The following is an 18,325-nucleotide window of genomic DNA, read 5'->3' as shown; positions in this document are numbered from 1 at the left end:
CTACTGAGTACACACCCACACTGAGCCAATCTTGAAAAAATGGTTAAAGTTTCAGGTGTGTAAAAAAAAAAATATATCAATCAGATCTGAATTTACAAGTAGCGGTTTTCAGTTAGGCTGAAATGTCACGTTTACTAGGTCAGTTTTCTCGACTACTAGAGTGAGGACGGCTACCGGTTCTTATCCTATATGATTTCAGAATCAGGATTTTCCTGTCTTCTTAAAACTAAAATTTTTTCTCTACCAGATAAAAATAGAAGATCCAATAACAGCTATTTTACTGCTCCCAAAATTGATGCTGAATCTCAAAAAAAAAAAAACTGGGGGAAAAAATTAAGAAACTTAGAAATACATTTCCCCCGAAGTATGACTCTAATACAAACCTAAGCTACATGAGCAACTGTGTAACCGTGAGTAACTACAGCTTAGAGGTGTGTTTTTCTACCTGCGCTTCATGCATAGGAACTAAACCATCTATTTCCACAACAGGTCATCGACTATTGCTACAGAGAACTGCTACAGACAGCAACTCTGGAAACTGTCCGCTCCCATGGTCTTAGGATGGAATATAACTAACCGTCTAAGAAAGATGGTCTGTCTTCCCTGAAGACCGTCTCCTTGTCAGAAGACCACTCCTACTACACCAGGATGAGGTGTGACCTATTGGTTCCTGATATTTGATTCTTTGGAATCCATCGACATAAACGGGATTCCTGTCATGGAGACTGACTAACGGGTAAGAGTGAGAATCCCAAGCCATCCAGGCCTGTGTGTCACCTTCCGCCCAGTGCAAGGTGGCTCCCCACACCCATTCCTCCCTACCCCGAAAGGAAACAGCTGCAGGCAGGACGTCATATTATTTGGCCTGGTAGCAAGGGGAAGGAAGAAAACGTTACTGAACAAGTCACCCCCTCATGAGTCACACACAGAAGCTGAGCTAGATGACAACCCCTGGTCACCTGGGTCAGCAGTCAGGACCACCCAGGGCAGCCAGCAGCTTGTCCCCGGGTGGGTCTCCTCTGCCTCCTGTCCTCATTCTACCTCCTGAGGAACGATGCAGCCTTGGACAGCCTGCTAAACCTCTCAGCCTCTCTTTCCTGCTCAGTAAAATAAGATAGCAAGGCCACACCCGGACAACTGTTGGAACTCAGTGTAACCACAGGACTCAAGCATGAGGACACACCTGAAACACAATTCCCACTCAATAAGGGTGTCTCTGTCTTCTCCATCCTACTCCCTTGGGCTCAAGTTCCGTTCCGCTGCTCTGTTTCCCGGCACTGCCTCTTCATTCTTGCACCACTAACGTTCTAAGTCTTCAAGTGGTTCAAAGGGCTCGCCCAGCTGAAAATGCAGATCCCAACCCCTTCCTGCCTCTGCTTCCTTCATCCCATCCTATCCCCCCAACACTGGACAGGAGGGCTGGTCCCTGTGCTTGGCGTGGGCCACAGCAGAAATGCACTGCAAGGTGGGATGTGCACGCTGAGAAAAAGCAGAGAGGACGCCAGCTCACAGGAGATGCAAGGGAGGGCAAGGGAGAGCAGCTGTGTCTCGGTAGATGAGGCAGGGATGGAGACTCCAGCGAGGCATGCTCCTCCTGTCTCTGAGGAGGAAGCTACAGCCCTAGTCCTTCAAGTCCCCACGTCAAAGAAAAAGAGAGGAGCAAAGGAGAGAGAGGGTGCAGCTTCTGAAATGGTTCATCTTGTAGCTGCCATTACACTGCACTGGAAATGACACCAAACACACTCACCAAGCCGGTTGCTCTGGGGTGTGTGTGTGTGGTGTTCATTCATATAAATATATACATATTTGTGCATATATACATCTTATATATATATATATATACATATACATATTCACATGTATAAACATATTCTTATGTGTGTGTGTATATATATTCATTCCTTTATATACACATATGAATGAATTGTCAAAAACCAAACTCAAACTTAGGAAAATGTGTTCAAATTAAAAAAAAAATTTAAGTTCTAGAAAATGAAGGCGACATATGTATTTCCCTAGTTCTCCTTAAATTATCAAGTCTGATACTGGGACACAATATTTCCCAAAAATATCCAAAATTCAAGATATTTATATTCCCGCCTGAGTATACTCTCTGAGGCAGTGCAGTGCTTTCTGTATCATACAGGCAGACGTCATTTTTAAAATACCTCATATTCTGTTTGAGAGTCTAGCTCAGTACAGTAGCCGAGTGTGCAGAAAATGCCGTACCTTCTACTCCTAACACCACATACAGAAAACCCACATTCATTCAAATTGTTCTCTATCTAATTTTTACACGTGTGCAGTCATACATATGACCTCTGCAAATAAACCCACGCATTCTCTTTCCCTCCCTCCCTTTCTTTCTTTGCTTGGTTCCCTACACTCTCTGTCTACCCCTTTCCCTGCCAGGAAAAAAACAATTTCTCTCTCTAACTAGCAGCTATATTTACGTCTTCTTTTACCTAGTTTATGAACATCTGACTATATTTGTATACATGTGTATATACATATGTACATATTGGCCTTTAAAATTTTTTAAGCATCATTTTTCTTCACATCTTAAAAAAAATGTAGCCCTGGCTGTCCTGAAATTCACAAAGTAGAGCAGGCTGGCCTCTAACTCACAGAGATCCACCTGCCTCTGCCTCCCAAGTCCTGGAATTAACGGCATGTGCCATCACTCCTGGCTTTTCACATCTCATTTTTATATTGCCTTTTTCTTTAAGACTCACAAATGGGGCAGGAAAGGAGAACTTAGAGGAATTCCACCAGGCCATCTGATAAGGAGGACTACGTCAGAGTTCTCATCTTACAGCTAAGACAGTGAAGTCTTATGAATCTTAAATGACTTGTCCGGAGCTCAGGGCTAATCCGTGGTAGGGGTGGAATTTGAACCCATGAAGAATATGCTCTCAGCCATGAGACTAACTCTTCCAGTGAGCACCACAGGGAAGTAAAATCAAATGATGCACACACACTATCAAGCATGGGGCCTCTCATGACCCTGAGTTCAGGGTTCAATCTCTGCTGACGAAAGACCGACTCCATCAGCTTCTCGAGTAACAGCTGCCCTTCTCCCCACTGAATGCACGTGGGAAATCACCCTCCGTCGTGTGCCACGTGCCATGAGGTCTCAGTGGGCAGGAACAAGCGCAGAAGGACACTCCGCAGAAGGCACAACCACACTGGACCTGGACCTCGCAGTTGGAAGGGAACTACATTTTTCCTGTCATCAGTGCAGAGTGATCAATAGCTCTCTCTACAAAAAGATCCGAACTGGGGTCCTAAAGGCCCCCCCTGCCAGGCGAGCACACCTCCACGGATCAATTATTCCAATGTCATCTTCTCAACGTGGCTTGCTGCAGCCACGGATGCCAGTCATTCCACGAACGCCAGCCATCTTGCCTCTCCATCCTGCGCCCCTCCCTCCCCAGCTTGCTAACTTTATGTAACCTCATACATGCATAACTTTACTCACTGACCTCGATTCTGGCTTCTCCGTGCCCCAGACACTAAGTTCATTGAGACACATACATCTCGTCCATTTATTCGCTCCAGCACCCCGGTGCCTAGAACAGTGGCAATCACAGATGCCAAGCAAATATTTATCAAAGGAACTGTCCCAATGCCTGCAAAGCCAACATTAACCTGCTCAGGCAGAGCCTGCTGAGCCTGTAAAAACAAACACCACTGCATCTGCCCCCTGCCTCCTCACTTTCCCTCTGCTTTCCCATGCTCTACAGTGGCAGTCCATGTCAGGCTCACCACCTAGGACTTGTGCACCTATGAGCTAATGTGGCCCACTTGCTAATCTCATTGTTTGGCTCTTACACTCTGATGCAATGGATTGCAATTAAACTCCATTATAAATCAAAGAAGGAATCAGAACAGTAAGGGAGGGAAGCAGGAAAGGAAAAGAACCCTGAGGTAGGCATTGGAGAAACACAGTCTGCCACCCAAGCCTGGTCTCAGACATCACGGCACTCCTGTACTATAGCTGGTACCACACTCTTCCCATCAAAATTACATTATACATCATAAACATACGCAAAAGCACAGACCATAGAGTGTCTTTGTGTACCTGTCAGACCCCAGGTCCAAAGCACGTGTTTCAAATTCAAATAACTCCATAAACAAAGCCATATTTCACTCTGTTACAGAGGAAAACACACATACACATACACACCTGCATCTGTTACTACATGGTCAGAAATAAGGGAAGGATATCTTTGTTTTTATCAGATCATCCATAGAAATAGATATCAAATCACAAAGTTTAAAATGAAGTGGAGAGACTGAGGGATGGGTTGCTAGTTAGAAGCACTTGCTAATATCACAGAGAACCCAAGTTCTATTCCCATAATCAAACTGGGAGATTCACAACCACCTGGAACTCCAGCTTCAAGGGATCCAATGCCCTCTTCTAGACTCTGGGCATATGTGTACAGAAACACATGTACCCAGAAATATACATATACACAGAGGAGGGGAAGATACCCCTATTAAAAATAAAAAATTAAAATCTTTAAAACCAAATAGATATGAAGAGGGAAACCCCTTCCTTATATTTATAAAAAAAATTCAATGAAAAACAATTATAAGAATCTTCTTAATGCCAAGTAACATGATAGCATTCATACTTTTCTGGTTTCAGTTAATATCACAGAAGCTAGACAAATTATAGGCCAATCTGAAACCTTACAGGCTCCTGCTAAAACATCTAGGCCGACTGAAGAACCATGAGGGAAACTGACACGTCAATCCCACACCAGAACATTAGCCCCACCAAGGCTAGCTGCCTCTCTGCCATGGGACAATCAAAGTGAGATGCTGATTGTTTGCAGTAAAAAGAGCCAGAGTACATCTCCCAGTGGGATCCACTCACTATAAATATCTAAGGAATAAACCGCTGAGGTTTGGGGTTGTTTGTTACAGCCTCACAACCTGTCCCATCCTGACCTTTAATCCCAACAACGGAGATGGAATGAAAAGTCAGAATCATTGGGCACAGCAAAGAGCTCAGAACAAAGACAACAGTGAAAAGCACCTTAACGTATTTGAAGAAATACACAGGTATTCATGATTATAAGACAAACAAAGTCATTTCTGAGCCCGAGGCTGCTGGTCGTTTTTCACAGGAGCCATCTGCTCAAATTTCCAGCCTTTCATCTCCACCAAATCCTGATGAGGGGGAGGATGAGACACTTTGTACCCACACACGAACCTTTGGGGGAAAAAATGAAGAAGAGGAGAAAGTTCTAGAAATCGATGATGATGCATTACTGACCTTCTGGACTGTCGTGGTCAGGTCCAGGCACAGCTGAATGATTTTGTTCTTTGTCACAGAGAAATCCGTGATCCCTGTGAATGGAGCCCTAGGAAGGAACAGAACTCTATTTACTGAGGGGACGATGACAGAGAAAGAAATCCCTGAGCGTCCCACCTTAGACGCTGGACGCATGGCTACACTACGGGCTGGCTTATCTTTCATGATGCTATTTCTTCTCAACACATAATATAGAGAGATCTGACCCTGAGAACCAGCTCATCTATCATAAGGGGCCATACACATTGCCAAGAGAGAAGAGCAATCAATAGTACGATCCAGTTAGATCACCTATGACCCACAACAATCACCCCACGGTAAAATATTCTGAAAGACCCTGGAAGTAACTAGCAGCTGTCCAGTTGGATGCAAAGCCTGCTCAACAGAAATGATGTCATGCCTGACATTGTAAATTTAGCCAACTACCTGTGACTGGTGAGGCCATGGAAGCCAGAGGAGAACCCACTACTGCAGTCTCCTAAGCCGATATAATCTCTTACAAGCCAGCATTCAAAGTGCATGTCCTTAAACCCTCAGATAAGAGCAGCTCTCAACCCTCATCAAATAAGCTTCTTTTACAGAAGACAGGAATCATTATAGAAAACTGTAACTGGTCAAAATGCAGAGATCAACTGACCGTGGGGTACCTGCCCCCAAGTGACATGCTGTCAACACAGCACCTACAGCTGAGGCTCAGGGAAAACTGGAAGAGTACACAAGGGGAGGGGTATGGAAGGGAGGGTGGATCTAGGAGAAGCTGGAGGGAGGAATGGGGGTTGAATACGAACAAGACACACTGTCTGAAAATCACAAAGAATTAATAAAAATATTGCATTACTTTAAAAAAAATCAAAAATCTGAATAGGAAAAAAAAAAAAAGACAAAAAATACAACCGAAATGAGCCAAGCCAAGTCCACGGATGGCTTCATACCAACCACATACTCCAGTGCTAATGTTTAATCTCAGTAAAAAACCTCTAGCAGTTCCCCTCCCTCTGAACTCGGGTTCATTCATTCCTGTTGTTGACCTTCAGAGTAACTTCCAAAGGAGCCCTAAGATCTACCTCTGATCCATGACCCCTGAATTCCAGGGCGAGGGGACCCAAGGAACAATGGTTTCTCTTCCTGAGGCAGAGTTGAGGCTTCTGAGCATCTCAGGCCCTCCACAAGCCCCAGGAAGCTTTGCACCACAGCTCACCGGTCCAGCCAAGCCAGTAAGGCCTTGGCAGCGCCAATGAGCTCCACTACAGAAGTCAGGAACTCGTTGGGGGGCTTGCGGGACGTGTTTCCATCATAGGCTGGACTCTTCCGCCGGCTACTTATATAATTCTGCAAGTTGTGGGAAGATGCTCGCAATTTCAGAACCAAGTTCTTCATATTGTCGGTTTCAAGGCCATAATTCTGTGGGAAATAAAATCAAAGGAAAAGTCTAAAACTATCAGCAATGTCTGAACTCTCAAATGACTGAGTAGCAGGAGTAACTTACCCCGTGCCCACAAAATCCTGCCCACTCCACCCACCTTCCCACAAGCTAGCCTTGACTCTGTTCTTCCCACAGCCTCCTCTCGCCCCAAGGGTATTTACCCTCCCTAGACCCTTATCACAAAATGCTCTTGGTGTGGCTAGAAGCAAGGAGAGGCCAGTTCTCTCACTCAGGGCCTGGATAAGGGCATCTGCCCCCTCCAGCACTCCTGAGCACTTAGTTCAGAGCAGATTTCAGATAACTGATGTGTACTGGGACAACTCTAGAGAGCATCCCATGTGGATGCTAGCAACCACACACACACACACACACACGCACACACACGCACGCACGCACACACACCCCAGATCAGATGCTCACTCCCCAGATGTGACAACCAGGAATCTCTGCCGAAAATGTCATTGCATGTGTTCTCTAGGAGTAGAATAATGCCTTCCAGTTACCTGCCACTGACTTCTGTCCCATCTGGACCACGAGCCAGGCCAGGACTCTGCATGCCCCTCTCCACAGCACCACAGGTAAGGAAGAGATGGATTCCCAACAGAGGGGACTGAGAAAAGGCCACACTATCAGTTCACAGGAAATTTAATCTGTGCTTTGGAGCCCTGTTAACTTATCTGCCTGCTTTAGAAACATTAATTTCAGGCTAGGGGTACAGCTCAGTGATAGAACATTGTGTAACATACTCTGGGCTATCTCAAGCACCGCAATTAATTAATTTTGTGTAGCAATGTTGTCTTAGGGCCCCTTTCAGATAAAATAATAATAATAATAACCAAATCTGAGGTAATTTGGGAAACGGGGAAGAATACTGTATTTTGCTGTAAATACATGTGCCAAATCAATGTCTGATCATTTTAGCAAAGAAAGATATTCCTGGAGGTATATGTTACTGTTTCCATAGAGTTTCAAAGACATGACCTGGTGCCATTTGGAATCTAGGCATAATATATTTGACACTTGCTGTATGCCTAGAACTACCTGACTCATGTCCCCTCCAACCCCCTGCGGCCCCCTGCGGCTGGCGAGTTCAGTGTCTCTGTAAGGGTTTCTAAGGCTGTGATGAAACACCATGGACAAGAGCATCTCAGAACTTATAGTCCATCATCCAGGGACGTCAGGACAGGAACTCAATCAGGGCAGGAACCTGGAGGCGGGAGCTGATGCAGAGGCCATGGAAGGGAGCTGCTTACTGGCTTGCTCCTCATGGCTCACTCAGCCTGCTTTCTCAAAGAACCCAAGACCACCAGTCCAGGGTGGTACCGGCCACAGTAAGCTAGGTCATCCCACATCAATCATGAACCAAGGAAACGCCCCACAGGCTTCTTCACAGGTCAGTCTGGTAGGGATATTTTCAACTGAGGGTCCCTGTTCCCAAATGACTCTGGCTGGTGTCGGGCTTACACAAAACTGGACAGAACACTGAGTGTCCCTTATCTGAAACGCTTGGGAAAACTGGACAGCACACTGAGTGTCCCTTATCTGAAACGCTTGGGACCAGCCACGTTTTAGATTTTAGGTGGGGTTTAGGATTTTGGAATATCTGCATGCACATGACATATCTTGTGGATGGGACTCAATTATAAACATAAATAATTAATTTTTAATTTCTATGCCATAGCCTGAAAGCAATCGCATACGGTATATTTAGACTGCCCATGTCTTGACTATGACCCCGACTGGAGGTAAGATGAACAATTTTCACTTCTCTGAAAGTTTCCCAGATCTCAGACCGTCAGATCACAGACACGTGACCTGCATTACCACTTTAAAGCTGAAAACACCAAGACCCAAGAACGGTGCATCACCAGATGACACAGGCGACCAAGGACAAGGCTGGGATTCCAATCAAAAGACAGCACATGAGCCCAGGCCTTGGCTCAGTGTGCTGTGGACCTCCGCTTCCTATCACCCTGCCCGAGGGAAAGTCAAGATACATGAGATCTGCACAGGATGGACAACAGACAAGAGTAAGACAAACAGACTGGGTATGTACACATCATCCAGAAATCAGGAAGCTGAGGCAGGAGCATGGACAGTTTGAAGCCAAGATGAACTGCATGACAAAAGGAGGGAGGAGAGAGGGAAGGAAAAAATGAGGAAAACCTAGTAACTCCAGACCTAGTACAAACCAACCAAAGATGCCTACTTCAGGAAATGTTTATGTTCGCCTGATCTAAAGTATCGGGACACTTTGGAACTGGCTCCAGCCACCTGTTCTTGGGGACAAAGAGGGGATGATTATACACAATCTATACATCTAAGCACACACATATTTAGATGAAGGGGAACGCACCATATGAAGGGGAAGGCAAATAAAGTAATCCCACACTAGCCCATCATTTAGAAGTTTGCAAAAACTCCCTTTTTCAGCAAGAAAGGATGATTTAATAAGGAGAGGTTTCAGCTTAAGTGAAAAGGACTTTAAATGAACTCTACTGGAAGTTTAAATTTGCACTGCTTCTACTTTCTAAAAAAGTCTCAGGAGCTAGAAAATCGACTTGGTGGTTAAGGCTAATGGCTGCTCTTCAGAGGACCCATGTTCTAGTCCCCACACCCACATGGCAGTTCACAACTTCTGTGACTCCAGTTCCAGGGATCCAGCACCCTCTTCTGTGCCCTGTGGGCACTGGGCACACAGGCAGACAAAACACCCATACACACAGAACGAAAATACATTTTTTAAAAGAATTAATTTTAAAAACTTAGAAGGGGTGGAAAGCTGGATCCGCAGTTGAGAGTATACACCACTCTTGGGGAGGGGCGGAATTTGGTTCCCAGCACCCACACCAAGTGGCTCACAACTATCTGTAACTCCAGCTACAGGAGATCTGACACCTCTGGACTCCACAGGCACCTGCACCCATGTGCACGGGCTCCACACAGGAACACAAACAAATTTTTAAAAAATGAAATCTTTTGTAACTTAAAAATTTTAGAAGTTATTAAGCCAAATTTTAAAAGCTTTTGTACAGACTTTGAAAGAATACAAATTTCGAAATCTTTCCCATCTTAATATCAAAATTCTACCTAAATCTTATATTCACTTATTTTTTTCCTATCACTGGCTTTTCCTAAAGTCTACAATAAAATATCCTCATTCAGGGGGGAGAGGAAGCAAGGACAGGCTTCCAGCATGGTTTTTAGTTTCAAAGCCTCACAAATGGACGGACAAAGAACCTACAAGACACAGCTTGTTTCGGAGGCTTGTCTCTGGGATGTCAGGGAAGGCTCTCTCATTCTGTCAATTAGCCTGACAACTTCTATCAAGACTGTTCACTAAAAGCAGGAGTGGCCGGTGTTCTGCAGCCAACATAGCCGCAAACGTCTTGGAATTTTTACTCCTATATGACACTTCCTTCTGGAACTCAATGAAGATTAAAACACATTTTATTGTTGCCGAAGACTTTGAACTCCCTTCTCTTGACAAACATTAAAAATAAAATAAAATAATAAAAAATGAGAGGTGGGTGTTTCTTATGACTGCTTCTTTCCATTTTCTGCTGGGTTGGTTCTGATTGGTCTCCTTCCTCCAAAATAAATCATAAAACTAAAAAAATGAGGAAATGCATGGGCACTTGAGCATAATTTTGGGGGTGGTTTTAGAGACAGGGTTTCTCTATGTAACAGTCCTGGCTGTCCTAGAACTTGCTCTGTAGACCAAGCTGACCTCAAACTCACAGAGATCCACCTGCTTTTGCCTCCTGAGTGCTGGAAATAAAGGTGTGTGCCCCCACAGCCGAGAGTGAGCATAGTTTATAAAGAGGCAAAGATGGGGAGAAGGCCCCTCCCCTCTGCCCCTATTCCACAGAGAGAGAAAGCCTTCTTGAACGATGTGTCTGATAAATGGTGACCAATGAATGGCCTGAGGGGACACAACACCGACATGTGCTATGGTGAGTCACACAACGATGCCCCTGAGCCACAGACTTGGGGTGGCAACACTCAGTACTGGTGCTGGCTCCAACCCTGCTCACACCCCATCCTCCTTTAACCTTAAAAACACCATCTTCCATCCTCAGGAAACCAGAACTTCACCAACTTGGCAGGGAGTGGAGGTCTTCATTATGTTTCTTACTGCATGCTTCTGGCCAAGATGGTCCAACCCAACCAACCAACCATATGCAGCTCTCTGCTCCAATATGGTGGCCACTGCTACTCACGGCTACTGAGTACTTCTGACTTGAGACAGCACAAGAAAGAGATGACCTTTATTTAATTTTAATCAACCCTCATATAAGCAGCCAAATGTGGCAATAGCTCCCTCGTGAGAACAGGATTAGGTACAGAGGGAGGGGGCCTTGAACTTGGGATGCTATCCCCTCCTAACCCTCCAGCAACATGATTCACCAGCTTAGAGAATTCTTCTCTCCATTCTATCCATCCTTATCGTTGCTCCAAAACCTGCCAGGGATCCCAGCGGAACCCCCCACCCCACTGTCCTTTCTTAATCCCCCTTCTGTTCATTTCCTGCCCATTAAAAAAAAAAGAAGAAGAAGAAAATTAACATCCACTTCAGCAAGGTTGCCTAGAAACCTTGTTCTAGCACCAGAGCCAACCACAGCTCCACACTGCTGCCCAGCAAATGAATTATTCAAAGCAAAACATTCTCACTCACGTTGCCATCCAAAGATCATTATGGCATCAGATTAAATAAACAGTGTAACTATGCTGTGTTATAATAGAATTTTATGGAAGATTGTATGAAGACTAAAGATATTTAGTCTTTCTCCCACCCAGAAAAAGCACACACACACACACACACTTTCACTGCAGACTCTGGGGGCAGTCACCCCGCATTCCCCTGCAAGGCAGTCAGGGTCCACTACTATGCAGAGTAGGTCTCCAGTGAGACTGAGGTCAGAGCGGGGTCTACAGAGGAAATTAGTAGGAAATTGTAGGAGATAAAACACAGCTTCAGGTTCTGGCATTGGTCCAGCTTTGTTCGTTTTTGGTGCAACGCTTTAAGAAGTAGCGAAGGGGAAAGAACGAAGAGTCCATGCAGGGGCGGCAGCTGTTTCTCCTCTCCCTGACTCTCACAGTGTGCCTGCAACCGTCCCGTCCTCCTTGCCGCCCTCCTTGCCACCACACTGTGGGTGTCAAAGCAATTCGCTAGCCCTCAAAGAATACTGCGCCGTGGAAGAGACCACACAATAGCGCAGAACATCCTCACAGAGACAACTGCAAAGCTGTGCCTCCCACGAAGTTTAACAGAAGTAAACTCGAGCGAGGTTGGCTCTGAAGAGCAGACAGTTTTAATCCTTGGGCACACACCCTCAGCAACGCAGAACACCCATGTACATCCACAGCCCACATCTAAGGTGAGAGCTACTGCACAGACAGGGGGAACCAACACCACATTCCCCCAGGGGTCACAGAAGGAGTAGCCTGGAGCAGAGCCAGGATTAGGATACAAAAATCCTGCCTCCCAGGCCAGCACTCAGACCACTTGGCCACAGTGTCTCCCTTGTGGCAGCTCATTTATCAACCACAAATAATTTCCCCATTACTTTCCTAAACAAGAGCGGAGCATCTCGGCGCAGAAGACAAGGTGCTGCCCATTTAAAGGAAAAGAATACTCACAGTGTGGCGAGTGTTATATAATCGATGGAATGCAGACCGGCGATGGCAACGTCACCACACACATTCGTTCCCACCATCCCGGCTGATGTAATTGTATATCCCCTTGGCTCAGGTTCAGAGTATTATTAACCCAGCCTGAATGCTGGGGAGAGTATCCAACCCTGACAGATAAGTGAACATCTTCCCAATCGTGGCACCATGATGAGAGACCTGAGTCCCACCCGTGCCAGTCAGTCTGTAAACAAATGTCCTTACAGGGGTTTTAGGCCACATCCAAATAAATTACTTCAGAGACATAGGTACGATGCAATTATCAGGACTTGGGCCCAGTTCAAACACCTGCCATCCGAACAAAGTTCACAGTCCTATCCATCTAGCTGCCTTTTTTTTTTCTTTTTTTGGTTGATTATTCCAAGAACAAACATCAGTTATTTAAACAGAGTGAGTATCTGTGAAACTCACAGTGCTTTTTATAGTAACAGAGGCAGACTTGAACGTTAAGCATTTCTCATTTCAATTTAGAACATGGCATCTTCATTCACGGCTGTCTCCATCATTCTGTGCTTTATAAAAGATTTGAAAATAAGAATAAGACTTTTTTTAATAGACAACTCTTCCCTGTACATGATGAGACAGTAAATGCTTCAGGCTTTGGAGGGACATGTGGTCTCTGTGACAGAGATTCTATTCTGTCCCTGAGGCACAACACCAGCCTCAGATAATAAATGCATCAGTGACTTGAGTTCTAATAAAACTTTATCTAACAGACAGGGGTGCGATGTATACCTGCTATGTGGGTACGGGAAAAGGATGAGGAAGAACAAAAGGATTCATAGGCCATCGAAGAGGAAAAGAGACTGGGGAGGAGTAAAGGGGGAAGGGAGACAAGGGGTGGGTGAGACATAGGGGAGGAGAATCAACTAAAACACACTTAGTTTAAAAACATCATGCTATCTAACACCTTGTATGCTAATCTTTAATGCATGCATTCATTCATTCATTCATTGGGGGAAGGGCATGGGAAGACAGCTCAGTTGGTAAAGTACTTGCCTTGTAAGTATGAGGCCCTGAGTTCGAAGCCCCCACACAGGTAAGATTGACAGGCGTCATGTCACACACTGCAGTTCCAGGAGTGGGGAGGTGGGGACAGAAGCATCCCCGGGACCCACTGGACAGATCACCTACTCTGAATGAAGAACTCCAGGCCAGTGAAAGACCCTGTCTTGAATGTGGACAGTGTTTCCACGGATGACAAAGTTGTCTTTCAGCCTCCACATACAAGCACACACAGGTGTGTGCACTTAACACGTCTGTGCACCCTCACACATATACACATACACACAGAAAGAAGTGAGTTAGGCTGAACTCAGCCAGCCTGAGCTCATGACTTATTATCTGCCAGCTTCTCCTCTAGTAGGTGCCTTGCTTGTTCCTCTAACTTTCCACTGAGGCAGATTCTACTCCACGTGTTAAAAGTGTGAGGACAGGCTGAGCCCCATGAGGAGTGGAGAGGCTGAGGGCCTAAACAAAGTCACCACAGAACAGGGCCCCTTCTCCCAGACTAACCAGTGCACAAAGAAGGTCGACCGCCTCCAACACCAGCTCCTGGTGGCCAATCCGTGTGACCCCCAGTTCCTCGAGATCCTGGTGGGAGATCTTCAGCAGCTGCTCCCCGTCGATCTTCTCCCGCTCAAACTTGTGGACATACGGCTGCAGGCAGTCATCCAACCCTACAAAAATCAAGTGTGGAGAGCCTGTTATTGTCATGAGTACCCCAAACGTTGCCCGTGTTTCAATACATCATAACCACCATCAAATACGGTGGCTATCAGTATTAATCCATCATAACCACCATCAATATGGTGGCTGTCAATATTGGATCATCTCGCGCACACTCCCCTGGATGCACTCCCTGGATGCACTCCCCTGAATGAGCACCTTTCCTGGGCACCTTCTTATCTCAAACAGGTTGGACCTGGCGCAGCAGACTCTTGAATGGACCCAGCACAGCAGCACTGTGTGACAGGTACTTCCCATATCCTGTACACTCAAGGGATAAACACCAACCCATGCTGATTTGAAATATGTCTGTACGAGCCGTTTGCTATCTGTTGGCTAAGCAACTCTTCTCCAGGGACAGCATCCTTCCCCCAGTAGGCTTGCCAATCAAGATGCTGGCCACTGTGGTTGAGACATGGCCAGTTAGGCAACAATACTCCAGTGATAGATTCAGGGACAACCGAGTGACTTAAGTGGAGCCAAACATTATCTTCCTTGATATGTGAGATGAGGACATAAGAAAACAAAGCCCAGTTACAAGTCACAGGACACAACCCTGGTAGTGGGGCAGGCACTTCTGGTCAGTTATCTGAGACTAAATCCATTAGAGAGAGCAAGAGAAAACATTCTGGTAGTGACCTGTCATGGTGTCCTGATCTGACTCAAGACTTTTCCACTAGAACGGAAATGAATTCCCTGTCTAGCTTAAGCTTGTTCGTGTTGAGTTTCTGTCCTTTGTAACTGAGGGTTTTGTGGGGAATCCAGGATATTCTGGTGAATATGGAATACAGAATAAGGACAAGGTATCAGCCCCAGGACCAGGGCATTTCTCCGGGTCCAATATGACGGCAGGTTGTGTCTCGTCTTAAAGCTCTTAAAAAGCAGCTAAAGAGAGAAAGACAAACAAGCTTGGGAATCTGTATTTCTATACACAGAACTCCCAGGTCAACTTCTTATCATGGTTTTATCAAAAAAAAAAAAAAAACTTACTCCAAAGCAATGAACCTCAATAAGGTTCGGCTTAGTAGGAAGTCACGTTAGTATTTCAAAAGGCGGCATTAGGAGAAGATGAAAAGCAACAGTATGTATAAAATGTCATCCCTGAGCCCAACACAGACACATGTGGATGGACACGTGTGTACAGACTTGCAGACGTGCACTCATCCAGGTCGACATTTTTTAAAAACGGTGTCACATAGGTGGGTGTTTCTCTACGGTGGAAAAAGTATACACAACATCCTTCATTCATTTTTCAGCAATGCTCAAGTCCCTAGGTCCTAACATCTGACTGTGAGACTAAACTCTATCTCTGTCCCACAAACTCCCACCGCCGTCTTCCTGGTAAGACACAGAGAGAGACGGGGGCTCTGAGGCTCATTAGGAGCCATGAAATACAGGAAGGGAAGACAGCGAAACCATCTATGTTCCTAAGCAGACAGCTACATCAGATAGGCTGTGTGCCCGCAGGAATGGTGGGGACATTGGTGTAAACCCTGCCACTCCAACATCCGTGAGTGCTGTCTAGCATGTCTGTTAGAGGCAGTGGAGATTAGGAGCACCAGCAGGTACTGAGACAGATGCCCCACCTGGGGTCAAAGGCCATCCCAGCACTGGGGCACCAAGTGTCTGCTGTCTACCAATGGATCTACCTGTAGCAGGAAACTGTGACAAAGGCCAAGACCAGAGACAGCCTCCTAGTCACCCTGTCTTGCTTTACAGATGAAGAAATGAAGACTCCTAGCAGGCCTGTAAGCAGCCACCATCACGCGTGGGGGAAATGCCACGGGAATGCAGCTGCCTTTGTACCACTTCAGCGGAGACTACAAACAGAAGTTAGAATTAAACGAAGGTCTTCAGGCCACAAGCCTTGCTCCTTCACGCTTTGCCTGGTAAGCGAGGCATTATGACACGAGATTATAAAAATTCTTCTCTGGACACCTTCCTAAATAAGCGGTGGAGTCTAATTACAAAGCCATTAGAGCAGTCCAATCACAGACATGGAACAGCCATAGAAAGTTCTTCAGGCCTCAATGGACAAGAATGGAGGAATCGAGGACAAGCAACTGTAGCATTTCATCATCTCTAAGGCTTTTCATGGGCAATCCCAACACTCTCCTCTCTTCCAAGGTGCCTTCTCTGGCCCACTCGTAAACTTTAAAAGGATGCTTCATTAGTCATAAAGATTCAAAACTATCATGTTACAGTTAAACTGTGTGGAGGCTAATGGCCACGGGTTCTCTGACTCGACAGCCCAGGCAATGCACACAAAGCTGTCTTATTTCATACTCAGCATATGCATAATCTTTCTCCCTGAACAAAATAAGAATGATCCATAGGCCAGTGGGGCTACCAGGAAAGATTATTACTCAGATCTCAGGAACAATGCTGACAGACTGCATTAGTTTGTAAGAACAAATGAGTCTGATCATCAAAATTGTAATGAAGGGCTAGGTTCAATCTCTAGCACCACATAAAACCAGAAAGAAAAAACACACCTGTAAACCACAGCATTCAACAGGTGGGAACAAGAAGGAAGATGTCCAATCCAGACTCAGCTGTAGAGTAAGTCTGAAGCCAGATGGAATACATGAGACCCTCCCTAATGGAGATTCACAATGAAGAAACCATGTACCATGGCTACTGGATAGGTAGTAACCCCTGAAAGGAAAGAAGCGAGGATAAGACTAGAGTCCAACTTGAATTTCCAAAAACCATGGAGGAAACAGAACTTCAAAAGCAGAACTGCAACCCTAAGAAAGTGTATCGGGGCACAGAGGGGGTTGGGTTACAATAGACGAATCATAACGCACATTCTAGAGCCCAGGCTGCAAAACCCAGAAGTCGTCAGCTGAAGGAGACAGAACAAGGAACATGGCCTTGAGGCTTCTAAAGGAATATGAGCAGTCTGAGCTCAAGCCATCAGGAGTGCGGAGAGGCAGGATTATCAAGCGCAGGCATCGTAAGGACAGAACCTATCATGGCTTACACGTTTTCCTGTCAGGCGGTACACTGAATAGCCGTGTCTTAAATAGCACTGCCACAGGGCTGTATTATCCCAGCACACCATGGCCTATTGTTCATTTATCCTATTGTTTGGAATACAATTACACATTCACGAACAGCTAATTTAAACTATTACGTAGCCCACAGGAGGGGGCTCGGACATGCATGAACCGATTCGACAGCTTTGGAGCTCGCTGTAAGCCGCGCTTCTGCTTCGCTCAAGTGATCAATCCCATCTTTGAAGGATTTATAAGGGATATGTAATTAAGTAAAATTAAGTTAAGCACATGCCATTTATCCAAATCCAATTAAGCACACAATGAAATGTGAAGAAAGTGGGGAAGGGGGGGGGCAGTGGTCTGACCCCAGCTCCCTTCTAACTAGCCTGTCTCCAAGTGACTTGAAACCTCGTTTCTAAGGAGCTAACACCCGCCCTACATAACTATAATGAAAACTAGATGCCAGTGTTTATAAAGAGCTTAACACACAACAGAACACATAACAGATACTCTGTAAATTTTATTAAATTGGAAAAAAAATGATTTGTTTGAGTCTCCAACTTTCTAAGGTGTGAATGAAGTTGCTGGCAGACACAGACACAGTCAAATGCTTAGGTGGTCCCCTCTAGAATAAAGTCAATGTGGGGCGGGACAACTTAACAGCACGTGTGATGACCAGAAGGTATCCCCAAATTTGGAAGCTTATAGTTGGTATTGTGTAAAAATACTCTGCGATTTATATCAGTACATGGACAGCACAAAAAGAGGCTTCACTTTGTTGGAAGCTTGCTCCAGAGGCACAGAGCATCCGGTGGGGTCTGGAGGAGTAGCATTCCACCTGTCTTGTGGCTGAATGGCATCTCGTCCGATACATCCCACTTACCCGTGAATGAAAAACTGAGTGTGCCCCCCATTTGATTAGGAACTTTTGTTAAATAAACGTTATAATTCATGTATTAGTTCCATCCAAAGCTTATATTCTTCCATCTTCTCACGCTGGACTCCTAAGGGTAAAACGCTTCCTTTGCACTTCCTCCAGAACCTACAGCGATGCTCACCAATCCCAGTATTTTAATCTTTCGTCTCTCTTTCAAAAATGAACAACTTCGAAACAAAGAAATAAAGCAGTCATCCATGAACACTACATGT

General features: G+C 45.4%; 1 protein-coding gene across 1 annotated transcript in view; it reads right to left on the bottom strand.

Annotated features, from left to right (window-relative positions):
• Positions 1–18,325, bottom strand: part of Cnksr3 (CNKSR family member 3) — a 92,658-nt gene that overhangs the window by 30,242 nt on the left and 44,091 nt on the right. Inside the window, exons 2-4 of the mRNA XM_057761640.1 lie at positions 13,962–14,125; positions 6,528–6,730; positions 5,291–5,378 (exon numbers count right to left, since the gene is read on the bottom strand). Coding sequence (XP_057617623.1) covers positions 5,291–5,378; positions 6,528–6,730; positions 13,962–14,125 — 455 coding nt within the window. The remainder of the gene's footprint in view (positions 1–5,290; positions 5,379–6,527; positions 6,731–13,961; positions 14,126–18,325) is intronic.

The sequence above is a fragment of the Chionomys nivalis genome, chromosome 2 (genome assembly GCF_950005125.1).
Source record: "Chionomys nivalis chromosome 2, mChiNiv1.1, whole genome shotgun sequence".
NCBI classification, from domain to species: Eukaryota; Metazoa; Chordata; class Mammalia; order Rodentia; family Cricetidae; genus Chionomys; species Chionomys nivalis.
Note: the sequence above shows the minus strand (reverse complement) of the source record. Positions and strands in the feature narration are given on the sequence as shown.